Raw genomic sequence first — 24,554 nt, 5'->3', positions numbered from 1 at the left:
TTTGGAGACCTTCAACACAATTATACACGTATTTCTTTTCTTCTTTTCATTTCTTTAGAGACATTAACTGTTTAAAACTAAAATTATAAAATTGCAATTGTGAGATTTATAATATATGTAGAGTTATTATATATTATGGTAATAGCAAAAGGACAAGGAAATAGTGACACTATACTGTTGAAAAGTTCCCATATTTAACATGACTATAAATTTTAAGTAGATGTCGTAAATTCAAGATACATATTATAATCAATAGAGCAAACATTCAAAAATAGATTGCATTTTACTGTTGGTTAATTACACCTCAATTTAAAAAGTAAAGCAAAGAGATATAGCTAAAAAGTAAACAAAGGAATTAAAATACTAAAAAACAGAAGGCACAGTCAAGTGAAACAAAGAGAAAAAAATAGCTAAACTGCCAATCCAAACCCAACCATGTCAAAAATCACATTAAATGTAAAAGGACTGAACATTCTTGTTAGAAAGCAGAGACTGTCAGACTAGACAGAGCAAGATGCAACTATTTGCTATCTATAAGAAGCCCATTTTAGCTATAAAGACACAGAGAAATTGAGAGTATAAGGATGGAAAAACACACATCATGCAAACACGAATCAAAAGAAAGCCAGAGTGGCTATATTAGTATTAGACAAAGTATATTTCAAAACAAGGAGTATTAATTACCAGGAATAAAGAGAGGGGCAGTATGTAACACTAAATGGGTCAATTCACCAAAAAAATAACAATGTAAAATGTGTAAACACCTAACAGCAGAGCTGCAAAATACGTGAAGCAAAAACTGAAAACTGAAAGGAGAAATAAACAAATCCACAATTATAGCTGGTGACTTCAACATTCCTATCTCAGTAATCAACTCAGCACAAGTAGACAGAAAATCAGTAAGGACATGGGAGACCTGAGCAGCACTATAACTAACTTGACCTAAATGATATTTATAGAACCACCTGCCCCAACATCAGCAGAATGTACATTCTTCTCAAGTACACACAGAACGTTAACCTGGTTAGATTTTTGGCTATAAAACTTTTACTATAAAACAATCCTTAAGAAATACAAAAAACTGAAATCATACAAAGGATGTTTACAGCTATCCATAACTAAAATGCAATTAGGGAAAGATAACTGGGAAATCTCCAAATACTAGAAAATCAAACTTTTTTTTTTTTTGTGCCGCACCACAAGGACTTCAGGACCTTAGTTCCCGGACGAGGGATTCACTGTGCCCCCTGTAGTGAAAGCTCGAAGCCATAACCGCCAGAGAATTCCCGAACAACAAACTTTTAAATTATCCTTAGGTTGAAGATGAAGTCACAAAGGAGATCAGAAAATATTTTTAATTGAATGATAATAAGATTACAAGCAATTAATATTTTTTAAATAAGTTTATTTATTTTATTTATTTATTTTTGGCTGTGTTGGCTCTTTGTTGCTGCGTGCGGGCTTCCTCTAGTTGCAGTGAGCAGGGGCTACTCTTCTTTGCGGTGTAGGCTTCTCACTGCTGTGGCTTCTCTCATTGTGGAGCATGGGCTCTAGGTGCGTGGGCTTCAGTAGTTGCGGCACATGGGCTCAGTAATTGTGGCTCATGGGCTCTAGAGCACAGGCTCAGTAGTTGTGGTGCATGGGCTTAGTTGCTCCGCAGCATGTGGGATCTTCCCAGACCAGGGATCGAACCCGTGTCCCCTGCATTGGCAGGCAGATTCTCAACCACTGGGCCACCAGAGAAGCCCAGCAATTAATATTTGTGTGATGTAATTAGTGTTTAGAAATTTATAACTTTAAATACTTATATTAGAAAAAATAATCTCAAATTAATGACCTAAGCTTCCATCTTAAGAAACTAGAAAATGAAGGGCAAATTAAACTCAAAGAAAGCAGAAGAAAGTAAATAATAAAGAACAGAAATCAATTAAAAGGAAAACAGAAAAATGATAGAGAAAAATCAATGAAACCAAGTGGCAGTTCTTTGAGAAGATCAATACAATTGATATATCTCTAAGCAAACTAAGAGAGCAGATACCAATTACCAATATCAAGAATGAAACAGGGCATATCACTATAGACTTTACAGACTGTGATACTGTAATTTATAATAAGAAATATATATTTGGTCTTTGTCCCATTTTTGGAATTTTCTAAGACCTCTGGAATTTCCTAAATGATAAAAGTGATCAGGTGTCTTTTGTCATGTTAATGAGGTAACTTTTGGAAGCACCTAAGGGTGGAGACTGGTTACCAGTGGAGCCAAGTATGTGAATAGAAGATTGGAACTTTCAGTCCTTTCCACCCCCTCTAACCTCTGAGGAGAGGAGAGGGGCTGGAGATCAAGTTCAACCACCAATGCCCAATGAATTAATCAATTATATCTATGTAATGCCTACCTAAAACCCAAAAGGATGGGGTTTGGAGAGCTTCCAGGGTGGTGAACACGTGGAGATTCTGGGACAGTGACATGTTCAGAAAGCACAGAAGCTCTGTGCCCTTTCTCCATATGTTGCCCTATACATCTCTTCCACCTGACTGTTCTTGAGCTACATCCTCTTATAATAAACCAGTAATCTAGTAAGTAAAAATTTTCTCTGAGCTCTGTGAGCCTCTTTCGCAAGTTAATCAAAACCAAAGAGGGGGTTGTTGGAACTTCCGATAGCTGGTTGGTCAGAAGCACAGGTAACCACCTGGACTTACACTGGATCAAACAGGGGAGAAGGGGCAATGCTGTAGGTCTGAACTCTTAACCTGTGGAATCTGATGCTATCTCTGGGTAGACAGTGTCAGAATTGAGTTGAATTGTGGGACACTTACCTGGTGTTGGAGAGTGGCTTGGTGATGTGTGGAAAACCCTTGATACATTAGAATTGGTAACTCAGAACCCTTTAAAGACATTTAAAAGATCAAATGGGAACATTAAGAAAACTGTATTTCCATAAATTTGACAACTTTGATGAAATGAAATTCTTTGAAAGATATGACTTACCAAAACACAATCAAGAAGAAACAGATAACCTCAATAGTCCAATGTCTATTAAAGAAAATAAGTTCATAGTTTATACACTCCAATAAAGAAAATTCCAGGCTCAGATACCTCCATTCATGAATTCTACTAAACATTTAAGGAAGAAACAATACTGCTTGTATACAAACTCTTTCTGAAAGTAGAAGAGGAAGAAATATTTCCCAATTCATTCTATAAGGCCAGCATTACCCTAATACCAATCCCAACAAAGCTACAGAAGGAAAAAAAACCAATTACAAACCAATATCCTTAATGAATACATATGCAAAATCATCAAAAAAACACTAGCAAATGAAATCTAGCAAAATGTAAAAAGGGTAATACATCATGATCAAGTGGGGTTTTATCTCAGAGGGATGCAAGACTAGTTCATCATTCAAAAAATCAATCAATGTAACTCACAATATCAAAAGAATAAAGAAGAAAAGCTACATGATTATAACAATTGATGCAGAAAAGACATTTAATAAAATTCAACACCCATTCATGACAAAAACGGTCAGCAGACTAGAAACAAAAAGTAATTTTCTTAACCTGATAAGGCACATCTACCAAAAATCTACAAACTAATACTTTTCTTTGTATTAAAATTTTTTATAGGGACTTCCCTGGTGGCGCAGTGGTTAAGAATCCACCTGCCAGTACAGGGGACATGGGTTCGATCCCTGGTCCAGGAAGATCCCACATGCTGCAGAGCAACTAAGCCCACGTGCCACAACTACTGAAGCTCATGTGCTGCAACTACTGAACCCACACGCTGCAACTACTGAAGCCCGCGTGCTCTAGGGCCCGTGTGCCACAACTACTGAAGCCCGTGCATCTAGAGCCCATGCTCCACAACAAGAGAAGTCACCTCAATGAGAAGCCCGCATACCGCAACGAAGAGTAGTCCCCGCTCACAGCAACTAGAGATAGCCCACACACAGCAATGAAGACCCAATGCAGCAAAAAAGAAAAAAAATTTTTTAATACAATTTTGAAAGGTTACTTTCAACTTACAATTATTACAAAATATTGGCTATAGTCCCTGTGTTGTACAATACACCCTTAAGCCTATCTTATACTCAGTAGTTTGTAGTTCTCCTCTCTCACCCCCCTCACTGGTAACCACTAGTTTGTTCTCTGTATCTGTGAGTCTGCTTCCTTTTTGTTATATTCACTAGTTTGTTGCATTTTTTAGATTCCACATATAAGTGATACCATACAGTATTTGCCCTTCTCTGTCTGACTTATTTCACTTAGCATAATGCCCTCCAAGCTCCTCCATGTTACTGAAAATGGCAAAATTTTGTTCTTTTTTAAAGCTGAGTAGTGTTCCATGCAACTAATACTCTTAATAGTGGAAGACTGAATGTTTTCCCCCTAAGATCAAGAACAATGGAAAGATGTCTACTCTCACCACTTGTATTCAATATTATAGTGAAGGTCCTAGTCAGTATGATAAGGCAATATTAACATTAAATATTTGTAATAAGCAAAAGAATCATATTGTAATCCCTAAAGCAAACACACACACACACACACACACAGCACGTGCACGAACCCCACAGACAAGTGAAATGTATCAATAAAAGGATGGAAAATTCTAATTGTAAGCAAGGTGAAATGGCTATACTAATATCAGCAAAGCAGACTTCAAGACAGAGAGTATCACCAGAAATAAAGAGTAATATTTTATAATAATAAGGGATTAATACCTCAGAAATACATAATTATAAATGTGAATGTACCTAACAATAGATTCAAAATCCATGAAGCAAAAGCTGACAGAACTAAAGGAAGAAAAAAGACATTTATAATCTTAGAAATTTTTTTTTTTTTTTTGCGGTATGCGGGCCTCTCACTGTTGTGGCCTCTCCCGTTGCGGAGCACAGGCTCCGGACGTGCAGGTTCAGCGGCCATGGCTCTCGGGCCTAGCCGCTCCGCGGCATGTGGGATCTTCGCGGACCGGTACGAACCTGTGTCTCCTGCATCAGCAGGCGGACTCTCAACCACTGCGCCACCAGGGAAGCCCAATCTCAGAAATTTTTAAAGACTCTCTTAGACAAAACATTTTAAGAATATACAAATCTGTAGCCAATATTTTGTAATAACTGTAAATGGAATATACCCTTTAAAAATTGTATAAAAAAAGAATATAGAAATCTGAAGTGTACCATCAATCGCCTCACCTTTTTGACATGTATAGAAAGCTACACTCAATACCTATAGAATATATATTCTTTACTAGTACACAGAAAAGTTTAGCAGGATAGAGCGTATGCTGAGGTATAAATAAAACAATCTCAAATTTCAAAGAACTGAAATCTTACAGAAGATACCTCTAAATTAGAAATCAATACCCATAAGATATCTAGAAAAGGACCACATATTTAGAAATTATATTTTAAACATTTTTAATAATCCATGGATCAAAGAAGAAATTACCAGGGAAAATAAAAATGAATTATCACTTTGAATGAAGTGATAATTAAAATACAATGTGTCAAAATCTGTGGAATGTAGCTACAGTTGTACTTTGAGAGAAATACAGGTCATTAAATGTTTATGGTAGAGAAGAAAGAAAAGCCTAAAAAACAACGATCTCGGACTTCCCTGGTGGCACAGTGGATAAGACTCCATGCTCCCAATGCAGGGGGCCCAGGTTTGATCCCTGGTCAGGGAACTAGATCCTTACATGCATGCCGCAACTAAGAGTTCACCTGCCGTAACTAAGGAGCCTGCAAGCTGCAACTAAGAAGCCCACGTGCCACAACTAAGGAGCCCGGGGGCCGCAACTAAGGAGCCCATGAGTCACAACTAAGGAGCCTGCCTGCCACAACAAAGATCTGGTGCAACCAAATAAATGAATAAATAAATAAACATTAAAAACAAAAAAGAAAAAAAACAAACAAAAACAAATAATGATCTAAGTTTCCACCTAACAATATGAGCAAAGTAAATCCACAGTAAGTAGAAAGGAAAAATAATAAAGAACAGGAAACAATGAAATAGAAAACAATAATTAAAGAAAATTACCAAAGCTAACAGTTGGCTATTTAAAATGATTAATAGGGACTTCCCTGGTGGTGCACAGTGGTTAAGAATATGCCTGCCAATGCAGGGGACACAGGTTCGAGCCCTGGTCCAGGAATATCCCACATGTCACGGAGCAACTAAGCCCAAGAGCCACAACTAATGAGCCTGCGTGCCACAACTACTGAAGCCCGCGTGCCTCAAGCCCATGCTCCACAATAAGAGAAGCCACCGCAATGAGAAGCCCACGCACTACAACAAAGAGTAGCCCCCGCTCACCGCAACTACAGAAAGCCCATGTGCAGAAACAAAGACCCAACGCAGTCAAAAATAAATAAATAAATTTGTAAATAAAATAAAATGATTAATAAACTTAATAAGCCCCTAGAAAGAATGGACTAGAATAAAACAGTATAAACCCAAATTACCACATTAGAAATGAAAGCATGCCTATCACTCAGATTCTACAGACAACAAAAGGATAAATTATTATGAACAATTTTATGTCAATACATTTAACAATTCAGATGAAATAAAATCCTTCAAAAACACAAGTTACCAAGACGGACACAAGATCAAATGGATACTATGAATAGACTTGTATGAGAGAAACTGGATTTATCTATCCCTACAGAGTGGTTTCTCGGGGCCAGAAGTGAAAACATGGGTTTTCTGCAAATGAGCACAAGGGATCTTTCTGGGGTGATGGAAATGTTCTAAAACTGGACTGTGGTGATGGTTCTGTAGATCTGTAAATTTATAAAAATCACTTAATTGGATACTTAAGTGGGTGAATTTTATGGTATATAAATTATAGCTCAATGAAAGTATTAAAAAAAAACCCAACTCTCTACAAAGAAAACACTAGATCCAGACAGTTTCAGTTATGAATTATACCAGACATTTAAGGAAGAAATTTTCTTTTAGAAAATACATAATAGAATTTCCCAACTCATTATATAACACCAGTATAATTCTGCTATTAAAAGCTAACAAAGGGACTTCCCTGGTGGTGCAGTGGTTAAGAACCTGCCTGCCAATGCAGGGGACACGGGTTCAAGCCCTGGTCTGGGAAGATCCCACATGCCGTGGAGCAACTAAGCCCATGAGCCACAACTACTGAGCCTGCACTCTAGAGCCCACGAACCACAACTACTGAGGCCCGCACGCCTAGAGCCTGTGCTCTGCAACAGAGAAGCCACCGCAACGATAAGCCCGCGCACCACAACGAAGAGTAGCCCCCGCTCACGGCAACGAGAGGAAGCCTGTGTTCAGCAACAAAGACCCAACGTAGCCAAAGATAGATAGGTAGATAGATAGATAGATAGATAAATAAATAAATATCTAAAAAAGCTAACAAAGAAGATGGCAGAGTGGAAGGACGTGCACTCCCTTCCTCTTGTGAGAGCACCAGAATCACAACTAACCACTGAACAATCATCAACAGGAAGACACTGGAACTCACCAAAAAAGATACCCCACATCCAAAGACAAAGGAGAAGCTGCAATGAGACAGCAGGAGGGGCGTAATCACAATAAAATCAAACCCCATAATTGCAGGGTGGGTGACTCACAAACTGGAGAACATTTATACCACAGAAGTCCACCCACTGGAGTGAGGGCTCTGAGCCCCATGTCAGGCTTCCCAACCTGTGGGTCCAGCAATGGGAGGAGGAATTCCTAGAGAATCAGACTTTGAAGGCTAGCGGAATTTGACTGCGGGACGTTGACAGAACTGGGGTAAACAAAGACTCCACTCTTGGAGGGCACACACAAAGCAGTGTTGTGCATCAGGACCCAGGAGAAGGAGCAGTGACCCCACGGGAGACATAACGAGACCTACCAGCTAGTGTTGGAGGGTCTCCTGCAGAGGCAGGTTGTGGCTGTGGCTCACCATGGGGACAAGGACACTGGCAGCAGAAGTTCTGGGAAGTACTCCTTGGCGTGAGCCCTCCCAGAGTCCGCCATTAGCCCCACCAAAGAGCTGGGTAGGCTCCAGTGCTGGATCGCCTCAGGCCAAACAACCAACAGGGAGGGAACCCAACCTCATGCATCAGCAGACAAGTGGATTAAAGTTTTACTGAGCTCTGCCCACCAGAGCAACAACCAGCTCTACCCACCACCAGTCCCTCCCATCAGGAAGCTTGCACAAGCCTCTTAGATAGGCTCATCCACCACAGGGAGAGACAGCAGAAGCAAGAAGAATTACAATTCTGCAACCTGTGGCAGGAAAACCACATTCACAGAAAGATAGACAAAATGAAAAGGCAGAGAACTTTGTACCAGATGAAGGAACAAGATAAAACCCCAGGAAAACAACTAAATGAAGTGGAGATAGGCAACCTTCCAGAAAAAGAATTCAGAATAATGATAGTGAAGATGATCCAGAACCTTGGGAAAGGAATGGAGGCAAAGATCGAGAAGATGCAGGAAATGTTTAACAAAGACTTGGAAGAATTAAAGAACAAACACCTAGAAGACTTAAAGAACAAACAAACAGAGATGAACAATACAATAACTAAAATGAAAAATACACTAGAAGGAATCAATAGCAGAATAACTGAGGCAGAAGAACAGATAAGTGACCTGGAAGACAGAATGGTGGAATTCACTGCCGTAGAACAGAATAAAGAAAAAAGAATGAAAAGAAATGAAGACAGCCTAAGACATCTCTGGGACAACATTAAATGCAACAACATTCGCATTACAGGGGTCCCAGAAGGAGAAGAGAGAAAGAAAGGACCCAAGAAAATATCTGAAGAGATTATAGTCAAAATCATCCTTAACATGGCAAAGGAAATAGCCACCCAAGTCCAGGAAGCACAGAGAGTCCCAGGCAGGGTAAAGCCAAGGAGAAACACACAGAGACACACAGTAATCAAACTGACAAAAATTAAAGACAAAGAAAAATTACTGAAAGCAACAAGGGAAAAATGACAACATACAAGGGAACTCCCATAAGGTTAACAGCTGATTTCTCAGCAGAAACTCTACAAGCCAGAAGGGAGTGGCACGATATATTTAAAGTGATGAAAGGGAAGAATCTACAACCAAGATTACTCTACCCGTCAAGGATCTCATTCAGATTCGATGGAGAAATCAAAAGCTTTATAGACAAGCAAAAACTAAGGGAGTTCAGCACCACCACACCAGCTGTACAACAAATGCTTAAGGAACTTCTCTAAGTGGGACACACAAGAGAAGAAAAGGACCTAAAAAAACAAACCTAAAACAATTAAGAAAACAGTAACAGGAACATACATATCGATAATTACCTTAAACGTGAATGGATTAAATGCTCCGACTAAAAGACACAGGCTCACTGAATGGATACAAATAAGACCCATGTATATGCTGTCTACAAGAGACCCACTTCAGACCTAGGGGCACATACAGACTGAAAGTGAGGGGATGGAAAAAGATATTCCATACAAATGGAAATCAAAAGAAAGCTGGGGTAGCAATACCCATATCAGATAAAATAGACTTTAAAATAAAGAATGTTACAAGAGACAAGGAAGGACACTACATAATGGTCAAGGGAACAATCCAAGAAGAAGATATAGCAATTATAAATATATATGCACCCAACGTAGGAGCACCTCAATACATAAGGCAACTGCTAACAGCTATAAAAGAGGAAATAGACAGTAACAGAATAATACTGGGGGACTTTAACACCTCACTTACACCAATGGACAGATCATCCACACAGAAAATTAATAAGGAAACACAAGCTGTAAATGACACAATAGACCAGATAGATTTAATTGATATTTATAGGACATTGTATCCAAAAACAGCAGATTACACTTTCTTCTCAAGTGCAGATGGAACATTCTCCAGGATAGATCACACCTTGGGTCACAAATCAAGCCTCAGTAAATTTAAGAAAACTGAAATCATGTCAAGCATCTTTTCCGACCACAACGCTATGAGATTAGAAATCAATTATAGGGAAAAAAACGTAAAAAACAGAAACACATGGAGGTTAAACAATATGTTACTAAATAACCAAGAGATCACTGAAGAAATCAAAGAGGAAATAAAAAAATACTTAGAGACAAATTACAATGAAAACACAATGATCCAAAACCTATGAGATGCAGCAAAAGCAGTTCTAAGAGGGAAGTTTACAGCAATACAAGGCTACCTCAAGAAACAAGAAAACCCAAGAAAACCCAAAGTTAGTAGAAAGAAAGAAATCATAAACATCAGAGCAGAAATAAATGAAAGAGAAACAAAGAAAACAAGAGCAAAGATCAATGAAACTAAAAGCTGTTTCTTTGAGAAGATAAACAAAATTGATAAACCTTTAGTCAGACTCATCAAGAAAAAGAGGAAGAGGACTCAAATCAATAAAATTAGAAATGAAAAAGGAGAAGTTACAATGGACACCGCATAAATACAAAGCATCGTAAGAGACTACTACAAGCAACTCTATGCCAATAAAATGGACAACCTGGAAGAAATGGACAAATTCTTAGAAAGGTATAACCTTCCAAGACTGAACCAGGAAGAAATAGAAAATATGAACAGACCAATCACAAGTAATGAAATTGAAACTGTGATTTAAAATCTTCCAACAAGCAAAAGTCCAGGACCAGATGGCTTCACAGGTGAATTCTATGAAACATTAGAGAAGAGCTACCACCCATCCTTCTCAAACTCTTCCAAAAAATTGCAGAGGAAGGACCATTCCCAAACCCATTCTATGAGGCCACCATCACCCTGATACCAAAACCAGACAAAGATACTACAAAAAAAGAAAATTTACAGACCAATATCACTGATGAATATAGATGCAAAAATCCTCAATAAAATATAGCACAGAATCTAACAACACATTAAAAGGATCATACACCATGATCAAGTGGGATTTATCCCAGGGATGCAAGGATTCTTCGATATATGTAAATCAATCAATGTGATACACCATTTTAATAAACTGAAGAATAAAAACCATATAATCATCTCAATAGATGCAGAAAAAGCTTTTGACAAAATTCAACACCCATTTATGATAAAAACTCTCCAGAAAGTGGGCATAGAGGCAAACTACCTCAACATCATTAAGGCTATATATGACAAACCCACATCAAACATCATTCTCAATGGTGAAAAACTGAAAGCATTTCCTCTAATATCAGGAACATGACAAGGATGGCCACTCTTGCCACCATTATTCAACATAGTTTTGGAAGTCCTAGCCACAGCTATCAGAGAAGAAAAAGAAATAAAAGGAATACAAACTGGAAAAGAAGTAAAACTGTCACTGTTTGCAGGTGATATGATACTATACATAAAGAATCCTAAAGACACCACTAAAAACTACTAGAGGTAATCAATGAATTTGGTAAAGTTGCAGGACACAAGATTAATGCACAGAAATCTCTTGCATTCTTATACACTAACAACGAAAGATCAGAAAGAGAAATTAAAGATACAGTCCCATTCACCATTGCAACAAAAAGAATAAAATACCTAGGAATAAACCTACCTAAGAAGGTAAAAGACCTGTACTCAGAAACTGTAAGACACTGATGAAAGAAATCAAAGATGACACAAACAGATGGACAGATATACCATGTTCTTGGATTGGAAGAATCAATATTGTGAAGATGACTATACTACTCAAAGCAATCTACAGATTCAATGCAATCCTTATCAAATTACCAGTGGCATATTTTACAGAACTAGAACAAAAAATCATAAAATTTGCATGGAGACACAAAAGACCCTGAATAGCCAAAGCAGTCTTGAGGGAAAAAAACAGAGCTGGAGGAATCAGACTCCCTGACTTTGGGCTATACTACAAAGCTACAGTAATCAAGACAATATGGTACTGGCACAGAAACAGAAATATAGACCAATGGAACAGGATAGAAAGCCCAGAGATAAACCCACACACCAGTGGTCAACTAATCTATGACAAAGGAGGCAAGGATATACAATAAAGAAAAGACAGTCTCTTCAATAAGTGGTGCTGGGAAAACTGGACAGCTACATGTAAAAGAATGAAATTAGAACACTCCCTAACACCATACACAAAAATAAACTCAAAATGGATTAGAGACCTAAATGTAAGACTGGACATTATAAAACTCTTAGAAGAAAACATAGGAAGAACACTCCTTGACATAAATCACAGCAAGATCTTTTCAGATCCACCTCCTGGAGTAATGGAAATAAAAACCAAAATAAACAAATGGGACCTAATGAAACTTAAAAGCTTTTGCAAAGCGAAGGAAACAGCAAACAAGACAAAAAGACAACCCCCAGAATGGGAGAAAATATCTGCAAACAAATCAACGGACAAAGGATTAATCACCAAAATATATAAACAGGTCAAGCAGCTCAATATTAAAAAAACAAACAACCCAATCCAAAAATGAGCAGAAGACCTAAACAGACATTTCTCCAAAGAAGACATACAGATGGCCAAGAGGCACATGAAAAGCTGCTCAACATCACTAATTATTAGAGAAATGCAAATCAAAACTACAATGAGATATCACCTCACACCAGTCAGAATTGGCACCATCAGAAAATCTACAAACAACAGATGCTGGGGAGGGTGTGGAGAAAAGGGAACCCTCTTGCACTGTTGGTGGGAATGTAAATTGGTACAGCCACTATGGAGAACAGTACGGAGGTTCCTTAAAAAACTAAAAATAGAATTACCATATGACCCAGCAATCCCACTACTGGGCATATACCCAGAGAAAACCATAATTCAAAAAGACACATGCGGGCCTCCCTGGTGGCGCAAGTGGTTGAGAGTCCGCCTGCCGATGCAGGGGATACGGGTTTGTGCCCCGGTCTGGGAGGATCCCATATGCCGCGGAGCGGCTGGGCCCGTGGGCCATGGCCGCTGAGCATGCGCGTCCGGAGCCTGCGCGTCCGGAGCCTGTGCTCCGCAGCGGGGGAGGCCGCGACAGTGAGAGGCCCGCATACCGCAAAAAAAAAAAAAAAAAAAAAAAGACACATGCACCCCAGTGTTCACTGCAGCACTATTTACAATAGCCAGGTTATGGAAGCAACCTAGATGTCCATCCACAGATGAATGAATAAAGAAGATATGGTACATATATACAATGGAATATTACTCAGCCATAAAAAGGAACGGAATTGGGTCATTTGTTGAGATGTGGATGGATCTACAGACTGTTATACAGAGTGAAGTAAGTCAGAAAGAGAAAACAAATATCGTATATTAATGCGTATATATGGAACCTCGAAAAATGGTACAGATGAACCAGTTTGCAGGGCAGAAGTATAGACACAGATGTAGAGAACAAACGTATGGACACCAAGGGGGGAAAGTGGCAGGGAGGTGGGTGGTGGGATGAATTGGGAGGTTGGGATTGACATATATACACTACTATGTATAAAATAGATAACTAATAAGAACCTGCTGTATAAAAAAATATATAAAATAAAATTCAAAAATTCAAAAAAAAAGCTAAAACTTCACTAAGAAAGGAAACTATAAACCAACATCATTCATAAACATAGATGCAAAAGTCCTTAATCTATGAGCAAAATGAATTCAGAAGTGTATTAAAAGGATAATACATCATAACCAAGTAAGGGTCTATTCCAAAAATGCAAGGTTGATTTACCATTGGAAAATCCAATGTGATATACCATATCACACTACATATTATATAATTCCATTGATATAAGCTCAGTTCTAGAATAGGCAAAACTAATTTGATGTAAAATCTAAATCTAATACCAAAAGAAAAAGGGAACAATAGTCGCCTGGGGTGGCTGCGAGAGACTGACTGGCACAGGACAGGAGGGAACTTTCTGGAGACTTGAAAATGTTCTGTATTGTGATAGGGTTGTGGGTTTTCATGAATATACATGATTGCATCTGCTACATTTCAGTATATATAAACCTTACAAAAAATTTTTTTAAGTAACAATAACAGTGGAAAGATGGGTAATGGGTAGAAGTATATGAAACAGAATAAGAGAATACTGTTAAGTGCTGAAGCTGGGTGAAGGGTCATGGGAGTTCATTATACTATTCTGTTTTGGGGTTTGTTTTAATTTACATAATAAAAACAAAAACAAAACAAAACGTAGAGTTTTTAGTTGAGAAGAAAATATATGAGTCAAAATGTTTTGTAGTTCCCCACCATTACCAATAAAAAGTTACTGTAGGGGCTTCCCTGGTGGCGCAGTGGTTGGGGGTCCGCCTGCCAATGCGGGGGACGCGGGTTTGTGCCCCGGTCTGGGAGGATCCCACGTGCTGCGGAGCGGCTGGGCCCGTGCGTCCGGAGCCTGTGCTCCGCAACGGGAGAGGCCACAACAGTGAGAGGCCCGCGTACTGCAAAAAAAAAAAAAAAAAATTCACTAGGTGGGTGGGGGGAACTGAGGAGATGTTTAAGGGTACAAACTTGCAACTAGTAGGTAAGTCCCGGGTATCTAACGTACAACATAGTGATTATAGACAACAGTACTGTATTATAAACTTACAAGTTGCTAAGAGACTAAATAAAATAAAATAAAATAATTCAGCCAGAATGCAGTGTCATGATAAAAGCTGTAATACAGCCACAAACCCCAAACTTAGTATTCTGGCATATACGGTTATGAACAGCATGCATAGAAATTTTTGGAAATTATCACCAAAATGGACGGTCTTAGATTTCTGGGCTGAACTGAAAATTTCTAGATTAATCTTTCTTGTTAAAGTAGTAAGACAAATTATAAAATCAATCACAACATGCAGCCCTGACCCAGGTACTGTGTCTTCTTTCCTCAAAGAATACTGATTATTGTGGGCTCTCCTCTGAACTAAGTACTGTGGGGAAATTAAAGTATAAGACACAAACCTTATCCCAAGGAAAATTACAATTTAACTACAAAGGCAAGACACACCTGAAAACAAACCGTCACCACATAGCGGTTCTTGGTTAAGTGCCAGAAGAGAGTACAGATAAGACGTACTGTGAAATGGAAAGAACATTCTACTGGGGGTGGTTTCAGCAGGCTGCCTTGAGGTTAAGGAACTCAGAATGAAAGAATTTAGACAGGAATAAAAATGTAATGGGAGGGAGGCAGGCACTTCCAGGGCAGAACAGGGTAGAGTAAGCAATGTGATGAAGTAACTTGAAAATCAACCTGAATTTTGTCTCCAGAGAATCCCCAGTATCCCTTCAATGCCTTTGTCTAGCTCTCCTATCAATTTCTTCTCAAACCTTTAGATCAGTGGTTCCCAAAGTGAGGTCCTTGGACAAGCAGCATGATCAACTATCTGGGAACTTCAACTGCAAATTCTGAGGCCCCATCCCAGATCTAATGAGTCAGAAGTGGGCAGAGGGAGGGAATGGAGCGGCAATCTGTGTTTGAACAAGTCCTTCAGGTGATTCTGATGGCCCGTTCAAGTTTGAAAACCACTGCTCTAGGACTACCTGATAAGCACAACCCTCCGCGCAGGAAACTGATGACGTTCTGAGCGCCTAACTGAGCCACTTTGCTGGGTGCAGGAAGGGAGTTGATACCAGGTCCCAGCCCTCTAAGAGTTCAGTCTCTGGCCCAATCTCGCTTTCTCCTCCAGTACCCCTTGTTCCAATCACTATCCTCTATGCCATCGCCTCCCGTATTACTTTACCCTCACAGGGCCCCTCCGTCGCCTTACCTCAGACTCAGAGGGGACGTGGTGCCGGCAGGTAGGAGAACTGCCCAAGGAGACAGGAATAGATGTAGCGCTTGCCCGGAGCCCGCCCAACAGTAGTAAAACGCCTCGGACCCATAAAGAACCGCTCCAGTGCCACCGGCTCGGGCCCCGGCCTGAAGCCGAGGAACCTGCTCTTCCAACCGTCTCGGCCGCCATCTTCAGGCCGAGCGTCGTTACCATGGAGTACGTGACGCCTCCGCGCCCAGCGCCAGCCCCGCCCCTCGCCTCTCGAGGCAGGTGGAGGAACTTGGCGGTGGAAAGGTGCTTTTTGATTGGCTAGCGTCACCCATAAGAAGTTCACCGCGCAAGACCGGAGTTGCATCACGTCCATCGCGTCTCATTCGCGCGAAGCCGGCCAATAAATGCCTCTTGGCGGCCCACGTGAGTTAGGCTGTGGGAAGACTAGTGGGTGCTGTTGGTAATGGGATGTTGATACGTCGGTGTCCTTACTGAGGCAGTTTTTCACTTTTTAATTCAGTTATTCACCGAAAAGATATGCACTCACTAGGTGCCAGGTGCTTAGACATATGAATTATGGTTAGCTCTCTGTATAAAAGGTAAATGGCATGTAATTTTCATTTTTACTTATCCTGAGTCACCAATTCTAGACCTACTTGTTAAAAAATTTTAAGTGTAGTTGATTTACAATATCGTGTTAGACCCACTTATAGTCATTTTCTGTAAAATCAAATGTGTTTTTTACCATTCAACCCCATCCCTTAACTTCTATGAATGTAAGAATTGCAACTGCATTAATCCCGGAGACTAGGTAGATCCTTGCCATTAAGGCAACTACCTTAAAAACTGAGCCGTGACAAACTATAAGAAATTAGAAGTTGGGACAAATCTCCTTGTGGCCCACGAAACAATTAAAACCAGGAACTGAAAGCACCGAGCTGTAACAGTCATTCCAGGAACTGAATATTGTAAATTACTATGCTAGGAACTTTAGTAGAAAAAAAAAAAATCCCCAAGAATTTACAATTCATTGGTGAAGACAATGTACTTAAAAAAAAAAAATGGGGCATTTTACCAGTAGACTCATTAGATGTGTCTATCATCCCACCATTAGTGGAAGCTGGGATTTCAAACAAAATATATCACTCTATAACGTACTCTCTACACAAAACCACAAAGAAATTGCGGATTGTGAGTAAAGAATGGTACCGGTCATCTTCAGTTTCCTAGCGGTAAAGGCAGTGTCATGCTGGGGGAGGGGCAGTTTCAATAGTCTAAAGGACAAGCTGCTAGCCGTTTTAAGTTCATTTCTGTGAAACATTCAACTCCTCCAATGTAGCTTTGGCTTGAGGACTGCCTTTGCACTGACCAAACCTCGCTATGGGAGCAGAAAAGTGTAATACAGGCTCTCACTCCCCCCACCCAACCACCTCCTAGTCCCCCAACTTTGTAAATGCACTGTTACCCGCTCAGCAACCAAAGCTAGTAAGTTAGTTTTGAAGACTCCTCTCTACAATCAATTGGTTTTAACATTCGGTTAATGTTTAGTCTATTAAGGTACTCAACTGTCTCAGTTAAGACTGCAAAGCCTACCTGGTTTTCCCTCCCTTCAGTTTATGCTGGGTTGCCACAGGGATCTTTCTAAAATATGCATCTTGTCACCTGTCACTCAAGTTCTTCAGTGACACTCTAATACAAGAATATCGTTAGAACTTCCCTGGCGGTCCAGTGGTTAAGACTCAGTGTTTCCACTGCAGCGGGGTAAGGGTTCCATCCCTGGTCGGGGAACTAAGATCCCCGACATGTCATGGGCAGTGTAGCAAAAAAAAAATTAATGGAAGACTTGGGCTTCCCTGGTGGCGCAGTGGTTGAGTCCGCCTGCTGATGCAGGGGATGCGGGTTCGTGCCCCGGTCCGGGAAGGTCCCACATGCCGCGGAGCCTGTGCGTCCGGAGCCCGTGCTCCGCAACGGGAGAGGCCACAACAGTGAGAGGCCCGCGTACCGCAAAAAAAAAAAAAAAAAAAAAAAAAAGACTATTGTCTAAAATCCTGGCACCTGGTAGTTTTCTAGACTTACTTTCCAATTACTTCCAATTGGTTTCAGTCACACTACATAACCCAGTTAAATTGTTCATCCTGCTTTCGCAATGTTTGTGCCATTTCCCTTTTCTGAAGTACCACCCCCAAGCATCTCTTCCTCTATTCGATGATCCCCAAGAGTACATCTATTTAACTGGCACAACAAAGTAGTTACCTTTAGTTTATGTTGGCTTTTTTTTTTTAATTATGTTTTGGCTCTGTTGGGTCTTTGTTGCTGCTCACAGGCTTTCTCTAGTTGCAGTGCGCGGTCTTCTCATTGCAGTGGCTTCCCTTGTTGTGGAGCATGAGCTCTTCGCGCACGGGCTTCAGTAGTTGTGGCTCATGGGCTCTAGAGTGCAGGCTCAGTAGTTGTGGCACACGGGCTTAGTTGCTCCGCAGCATATGGGATTTTCCTGGACCAGGGCTTGAACCCATGTCCCCTGCACAGGCAGTCTTAACCACTGGGCCACCAGAGAAGCACCACCCCCCCTTATTTTTTAATATTTATTTTGTCTTTTGGCTGTGTCGGGTCTTAGTGCGGGCTCTTCCTTGTGGTGCACGGGTTTCTCTCTAGTTGTGGCACGCGAGCTTACTTGCCCCGCGGCATGTGTGATCTTAGTTCCGCGACCAGGGATCGAACCTGCATCCCCTGCATTGGTAGGCGGATTCTTTACCACTGGACCACAAGGGAAGTCCCCTAACCAAATTTCAAGTTGTGGGGCCATGAAATGAACTGCTTAGATCCGGTGAAGAGAGCATAATTGACCAATGACTCCAAGCAGCTTCTCCCTACCATCCACCTCATTTGTCTTGAGGCCATGACTCCCGAGGGTTGCTGCTAGACAAATAAGACTGGCAGTACAAACAAAGCCCCTTTTCGGTGACTCTTCCAACAGCAATTTTGGCTTCAGGGCCACCATTAAACTAAGCAAACCGTAGAACTGCTGTGCGCCTTCATGCTAATCATTTTTTAGAGTCTGCTTCTTAGAGAAACCAAATACAATTAAAAACTGTTAAAAGGGGTGCAGTTTGGCAAACTCCCAGTTTTCTGTTGATATTTTCAGTGGAATGTCAAGATCTGTTGGTTAATAAAAGGAGTACCTGCTACTGCATCAAACACCTAAACCCACCATACTGCGAACTGATGCCTTGGTTCAAACTGTATTCAGCACATTCTGAGATTTAAAATATTCTGCAGCCCTGCTTAGTTGCCTTTGTATCATGCCAAAACGTCTCAATTCTGCACTTTACTATTAAAACATGGAGCAAAGGACAGCAACCCTGTCCAGGCAATCCTGACAACCCCCCACCAAGATTTTTTAATGTATGTGGCAATTTAGGGACACTTTCAACTTAGACATTATTCCCAGTCAAGTGTTATATACTGGATGCTTTGTCCAGTCACAAATCCCAAGGATATCTCATCCAAATGAGCTGCCAAATACCATCAATATAATCCTCATTCAAATTTCTCCCAACTACCATTTTTAAGCCCCAAGTTTCCTAATCAATCTACATTAAACAAGTGCATGCTACTACAAGGTACTTTAGGAGGTCAAGATATTTTCAGTTTCTTTCAACTTAATGAGGGAGGCAGTTACTAGTACCATAGCTGAAATAAGGGGAAAAGTTATAGATCCATATTATGTGGAAATCTGGAAACGTTTCATGGTGTATATCGATACTGGCTAAAAACTGACTTCTGTCCTTCCTGTGGGTTATCTCCACTTGTCCAAAAACTTTTTATAGGCTAGGTTCCAGCACTCCATCACTGTAAACCTTCCAAGATACTCCTTTCCACTGTCCCCAACTAAAGCTTACTTGTAACCTTCCCCCCAACATTTAAGGTCTTATATTAAGTTACATCCTATCCTCATTAAAACCCTCCTGTTGTCTAAATCTCTGTAACTGCCATATTCTCTGGGCTCCCATACACTCTGAAAATGCCCGATAACCACCACCCTTTAAGCACTTAGCAACTGAATTCAGGGCAAAGAATTTTTTAAGCCATGTTAACAAAAATACAAGGGAACAAATCCACATTTATTTATTTACTTTTCAGTAAGTTTAAATCCTTGAAGGGTACAGCATCTGGTGGGGGGGGGAAAGAACATAATGTCATTAAGTGCATGTTATATACAAACAGTTATTGAATACCACAACATGAAAAATCTCCCATTGTCCCATTACCCATCTCTGAAAGGCACCCAATGACTTATATCCTAGTGGGAAGGGAACTAAATTTTTAGAGCCTTCAGTTTCTAGGTGAACATTCTTTGACTTAAGAACCAGTACTGGGAACCTGAGAGTCCATTTAATTTTGCTTCCTCTAACGATAGTAAAAACCTCCTCTGATGAGAAAATCTCAACTGCTCAGCAGGGTTCAAAAGTACCCTGTGACCCCAAGGATGCACCCATGTCTATTAAAAATAGATCCTAACTGAAGAAAACAGGAGCTATCCTGTTAAAAATATCACAGAATCTGGAGTTGAAGTCCTGGGACATGAGCATTAGTTTTCCTCTATAAAATAAAGCTAATACCTATTTGAACAAGACTGTCATGATGAAGAGATCGGAAATATTAATTTTGCCAGGAAAAGGTATGTTGAATTTTTATTTTCTAGCAATTACTTCAGAGCCCAATAAATATAGTTGCCAGAAAATTGTTCATTTAAATAGGTGACCCTCAAACAACACAAGTTTGAACTGTGCGGGTCCACTTATACACAGATTTTTTTTCCAGTAAATATGTACTACACAATCCGCAGTTGACTGAATCCACAGATGCCGAGGCCAACTGTAAAGTTATACTGGATTTCTCACAGTGCCCCTAACCTCTGCGTTGTTCAAGGGCCAACTGTGCTATTCCCCACCACTCACAGGCAGCTTTAGCAATTACCTGAAATTTAGGCACAATCCATTTGAACCCTTTGCCTTCACTTTTCTTATAATGCCAAGAAAATGTTCCATAATACATTTACACAGTAGCCCCTAATTTTACAGCATGATCTATTGGTGACATTTTATAATCACAATAGTCCTTAGTAGTCAAAGCCAAACACCATGAGCTTAGTTTGATTCGAAAGGTGCCACATTGCTAATAATGTACTTACCACACGGATTCTGTGTCCAATGGCCTTAGCAGGAAGATTGCTTCGGAATTTGGCACGAACCATGCCACTGTTTCCATGAGCACGAGTTATCTTTCCCCAGATTACTCTGGTTTTGTTAGGTTTTCCACCAGGAGTTACTGTGTTGCTGATTTTAAAAGAGAATTAAAAAAGGCATGAGAACCCAGACAACCAGTATAGTGTGGTACAAAATCAAGGTGACTTCTAGACCAGTCGCCCTCAACCCTAGCTTAAACGGTAATAGCTGTAATATGGGGAGGGGGCAGGGAAGGGGGGGGGACAAGAAATGTGAGGATATTTTGAGTGTAGGGAGAGAGGAACTTGTTTGTAATTTTAAATAGCCAGGTAAGGCCTTACTAAGAAGCTAACACCAGAAAAAAGACTCGAAGGTAAGGGAACAGCTTGTTATAAACTGAGGTTGTGTCCCTGGCTTGTGGAAAGGCAGACGATGCCAAGAGATGAATCCTAGCTGGGTTAAGAGAGGACAGAGGGAGCCCTGAATGAATATGGTCTTAGAAGCTCCTTAATGACTTTAGCTTTTACTAAATGAGATGGGGAAGAGTTGGAATTTGAGCAATGTACAGATGATTTGACTTATTATTTTAAAGGACTGGGAAATCCCTGGTGGTCCAGTGATTAAGACTCCACGCTTTCACTGCCAAGGGCCCAGGTTCAATCCCTGGTCAGGGAACTAAGATCCTGCAAACCACGCGTGGCAAAAAAAATTTAAAGGATCACTCTGGTTGCAGGAGGAAAGGGGGATGGGGGAGATGAAAACATGTTCCCAAAGATCTTTTTAAAAACAATTTAAATACCCAATAGTCCACCCATTTCTTCCACCCCCGCCCCCACCTCTATCCCAGAGATTTTAATTGATCTGGAATGGGTTTAAGAAACAATGCTCTAGAGATAACATCTTTAAACATCTATAAAAATTGTAACTTCAAGAGATCAACAAAATAAATTAAGCGATATGAAAAATGCTCTATAAAACCTTAAGATCATAATATAAGGACCTGACGCCTTCCTTAAAACAAATTAATAGCTGTAATTTTTCTAAGTGCAGAAGACACCTATATCCAACACTAACCATGAAGTTCCTTGAACTCCCAAAGTAGGAACCACAACAGTACCATTTATTTAACTAACTTCAAATGAGACCAATCAAGTGAAAACTCAAAAAGCACAATACTATCAACTTACTTCTTTGCTTTGTACACGTAAGCACATCTCTTGCCTAGATAGAATTCAGTTTCATCTCGAGCATATACACCTTCAATTTTCAGGAGAGCTGTGTGCTCCCTCTGGTTCCGTAGACCCCGCTTATAGCCAGCAAAAATGGCCTTGGACCACAGCCTAAGACAAAATATACTGTTAATCATAAGCTGTTAAAAGATCTCACTCAACTTCAACAAACCACAGGTATGATTTGGCTTGTAATGACAACCACCTAAAAGTTACCTATATAGCAAACATCTAAATTTTTTCCCCACCAGTTTTTTTTTTTTTTTTTTTTTGCGGTACGCGGGCCTCTCACTGTTGTGGCCTCTCCCGTTGCGGAGCACAGGCTTCGGACGCGCAGGCTCAGCGGCCATGGCTCACGGGCCCAGCCGCTTCGCGGCATGTGGGATCTTCCCGGACCGGGGCACGAACCCGCGTCCCCTGCATCGGCAGGCGGACTCTCAACCACTGCGCCACCAGGGAAGCCCCTCCCCACCAGTTTTAAACTCACATGTAGGATCACGCCTAATAAACAAACTACAAGTACAAAGCAATGATATTTAAAACGCATACCTTCCAGACATAATTGTCGTTTTAGAAGTCCTGATCCCAGCAGGCCTTAAAACAAAAATAATCAGTTTAAAATCTTGCAACGCGCGTTTCCCACCTAGTCTCCTCTGGAAGAGCGCCCCAAACTCAGAGAATACCTGATAACTAAGCAAATTCCAAAAGGAAGACAAAACCTAAAGTAGCAAAACAGTACACTACAAGAAGTAACTCCTAGAAACCCCAAAAGAAAGCCTTAAGAAAGTTCACGCCACGATCATGGGGGAAAAAAAAGATCAAGGAGCCATAGAAACACGCAGAGAACAAGACTTTTAAACACTGAATGGGAAAGAAAAGCTAAGGAAAGACATAGTAAACAGGCAAAGCCAGGTTTGAGGTGGGAGTAAATGAACAAAGAACCCTGCCTAAAAGTGCCACTGCTGCCAGACAAAATGCATCTATTTTATATTTTAATCCGCTAGGGACCGCAAGCAACTCCAGTTACCGGAGCACCCATTCTCGGAGGTCAGGGGACCAGCACCATCAGTCCCGTATCTCCTCCATCCTGTCCTCCCTGTTGCTGGAATCCATAGAAATCATTAGCTGGTAGAGCCTCGGAGCCGCACCAGCATCTCACGAGAGGCATATAGCCGAGCCGACCCCACTTATTTGCCCCCAAAGTTCAGCTGCGGAAACGCCACACACCTCCACAGGGTCCAAGATGGCTGAAAAAGAAACGGAAGGCCCCGCCGCGTGGCCTCATGGGTAAACACCTTCTCCGCCCCGCCCCCCCATTTAGGTATCTTCCGCCACCGCCAGAAAAATAAGCCTCAGAAATCGTCTTCTGACTGAAATAAGCCACGTTCAAGAGCACTCTTACAATTCTTTCCCTAAGTCCTTTTATCTTTGTAAACTGCAACATGTACTATATACTTTGGAACAGAGGGAGGCAAAATGGTAGCCAGCTAAAGGAGAAGAACAGGTCCTCCAACGCTCTGCGTTGCCGTAGAAACACCTCAGCTAGGTTCCGGCGGCGTCGGGTGCTGTAGCGGGAAAAGTGAAGCCCGACTGGAGGACTACCCCCGCCTCGAATACCCCAGATTTGATTCGCCAACAAGGGGGTATCTTTCCTTCTTACCACATAGCAGTAGGGCGAACGGAAACTCTCGGATCCTAGCCAGGAAGAGAAAGACGGCGATCACAAAGGCAGGAGGAGAGAGCTCTTCCTTCTCTTTATCTTTTGTCCCCCACCACCCCCTTGCTCCTTTCCTCCTTCTACTCCTTTATCTCTTTCCAGAAATGACTTAAGTTCTTACCGCCAATCTTCATTTTGACTCCGAGGGCGAAGAGCACTGTCCTGAAAAGGCTTTGTTGCGTTTTAAGGAGAGGTCATTCAGCTGCCAAACTCTCGCGGCGCGCAGCACCGTGGTCACGTGCCATAGGTCTTCAGTAAATATTCGTAGATTAGAATGGGATAGCTTAGTGGACGTGAGAGATTTACATTTCCTAACTATTGCACATTTATGTGTTGCCCTATGGATTCATGCCTTCTGTCAGCAGTTTGTTGAATGACTGACTACCATGAACGAAATTTTGTTCCTGGCTCGGAGGAGGCTGCAGTAAACAGAACAACAGAAAGCTCCGCCCTCATGGAGCTTACATCCTAGTAGGGGGAGCAAGACAATGAGCAAGTAAAATATATGACACATTAAAAGGTAATGTGAGAAAAAATTTTCTCTCTGGAGATTGGCTCCAGATGGGGCAAATGGCAGATACCTAGAAATATGCCACTGATTTAAGCTAGTACCTGATGGACCAGTGGTGAAGAGGTGAGGGGAAGAGTCGTTCAACTTGAAAGAATAGCATATGCAAAGACCCTG

General features: G+C 40.9%; 3 protein-coding genes across 12 annotated transcripts in view; 1 reads left to right on the top strand and 2 right to left on the bottom strand.

The window, feature by feature from the left end:
- The window catches only part of LMLN (leishmanolysin like peptidase), a 77,276-nt gene extending 61,356 nt beyond the window's left edge, over nt 1–15,920 (bottom strand). For 2 of the 4 annotated variants that reach the window (XM_060099403.1, XM_060099404.1), the window contains exon 1: nt 15,702–15,920. In XM_060099403.1, the coding sequence (XP_059955386.1) occupies nt 15,702–15,920 (219 nt within the window). Of the gene's footprint in view, nt 1–2,820; nt 2,890–2,992; nt 3,038–15,701 lie in introns of all 4 variants that reach the window. The other 2 variants (XM_060099405.1, XM_060099406.1) reach the window with 2 other exon arrangements.
- Nucleotides 15,921–19,788: 3,868 nt separating this feature from the next.
- On the bottom strand, nt 19,789–23,422 carry RPL35A (ribosomal protein L35a). 2 transcript variants are annotated; one of them, XM_060099401.1, is made up of 5 exons: nt 23,380–23,422; nt 22,702–22,746; nt 22,111–22,263; nt 20,890–21,034; nt 19,789–19,867 (listed from the first exon to the last, which is right to left on the bottom strand). In XM_060099401.1, the coding sequence occupies exons 2-5, from the start codon at nt 22,710–22,712 to the stop codon at nt 19,844–19,846; spliced, it is 333 nt and encodes a 110-aa protein (XP_059955384.1). In that variant the 5' UTR covers nt 22,713–22,746; nt 23,380–23,422; the 3' UTR covers nt 19,789–19,843. The 2 variants fall into 2 exon arrangements, with proteins under 2 accessions (XP_059955384.1, XP_059955385.1); XM_060099402.1 differs by lacking the exon at nt 23,380–23,422 and adding an exon at nt 23,180–23,284.
- Nucleotides 23,423–23,679: 257 nt separating this feature from the next.
- Nucleotides 23,680–24,554, top strand: part of IQCG (IQ motif containing G) — a 47,955-nt gene continuing 47,080 nt past the window's right edge. For 3 of the 6 annotated variants that reach the window (XM_060099399.1, XM_060099397.1, XM_060099400.1), the window contains exon 1: nt 23,680–24,389. The gene's annotated coding sequence lies outside the window, so the exon portion shown is untranslated. The remainder of the gene's footprint in view (nt 24,390–24,554) is intronic. The other 3 variants (XM_060099396.1, XM_060099395.1, XM_060099394.1) reach the window with 3 other exon arrangements.

The sequence above is a fragment of the Mesoplodon densirostris genome, chromosome 5 (assembly GCF_025265405.1).
Source record: "Mesoplodon densirostris isolate mMesDen1 chromosome 5, mMesDen1 primary haplotype, whole genome shotgun sequence".
NCBI classification, from domain to species: domain Eukaryota; kingdom Metazoa; phylum Chordata; class Mammalia; order Artiodactyla; family Ziphiidae; genus Mesoplodon; species Mesoplodon densirostris.
The sequence above is the reverse complement of the archived record's forward strand: the minus strand, read 5'-3'. Positions and strand labels throughout refer to the sequence as shown.

Coding starts and splice junctions, on each gene's coding strand:
- RPL35A (XM_060099401.1), bottom strand. Junction 21,035..22,110: donor TACGTGTACAAAGCAAAGAA/GTAAGTTGATAG, acceptor TTTTAAAATCAG/CAACACAGTAACTCCTGGTG. Junction 19,868..20,889: donor TTGGACACAGAATCCGTGTG/GTAAGTACATTA, acceptor CCCCCCCACCAG/ATGCTGTACCCTTCAAGGAT.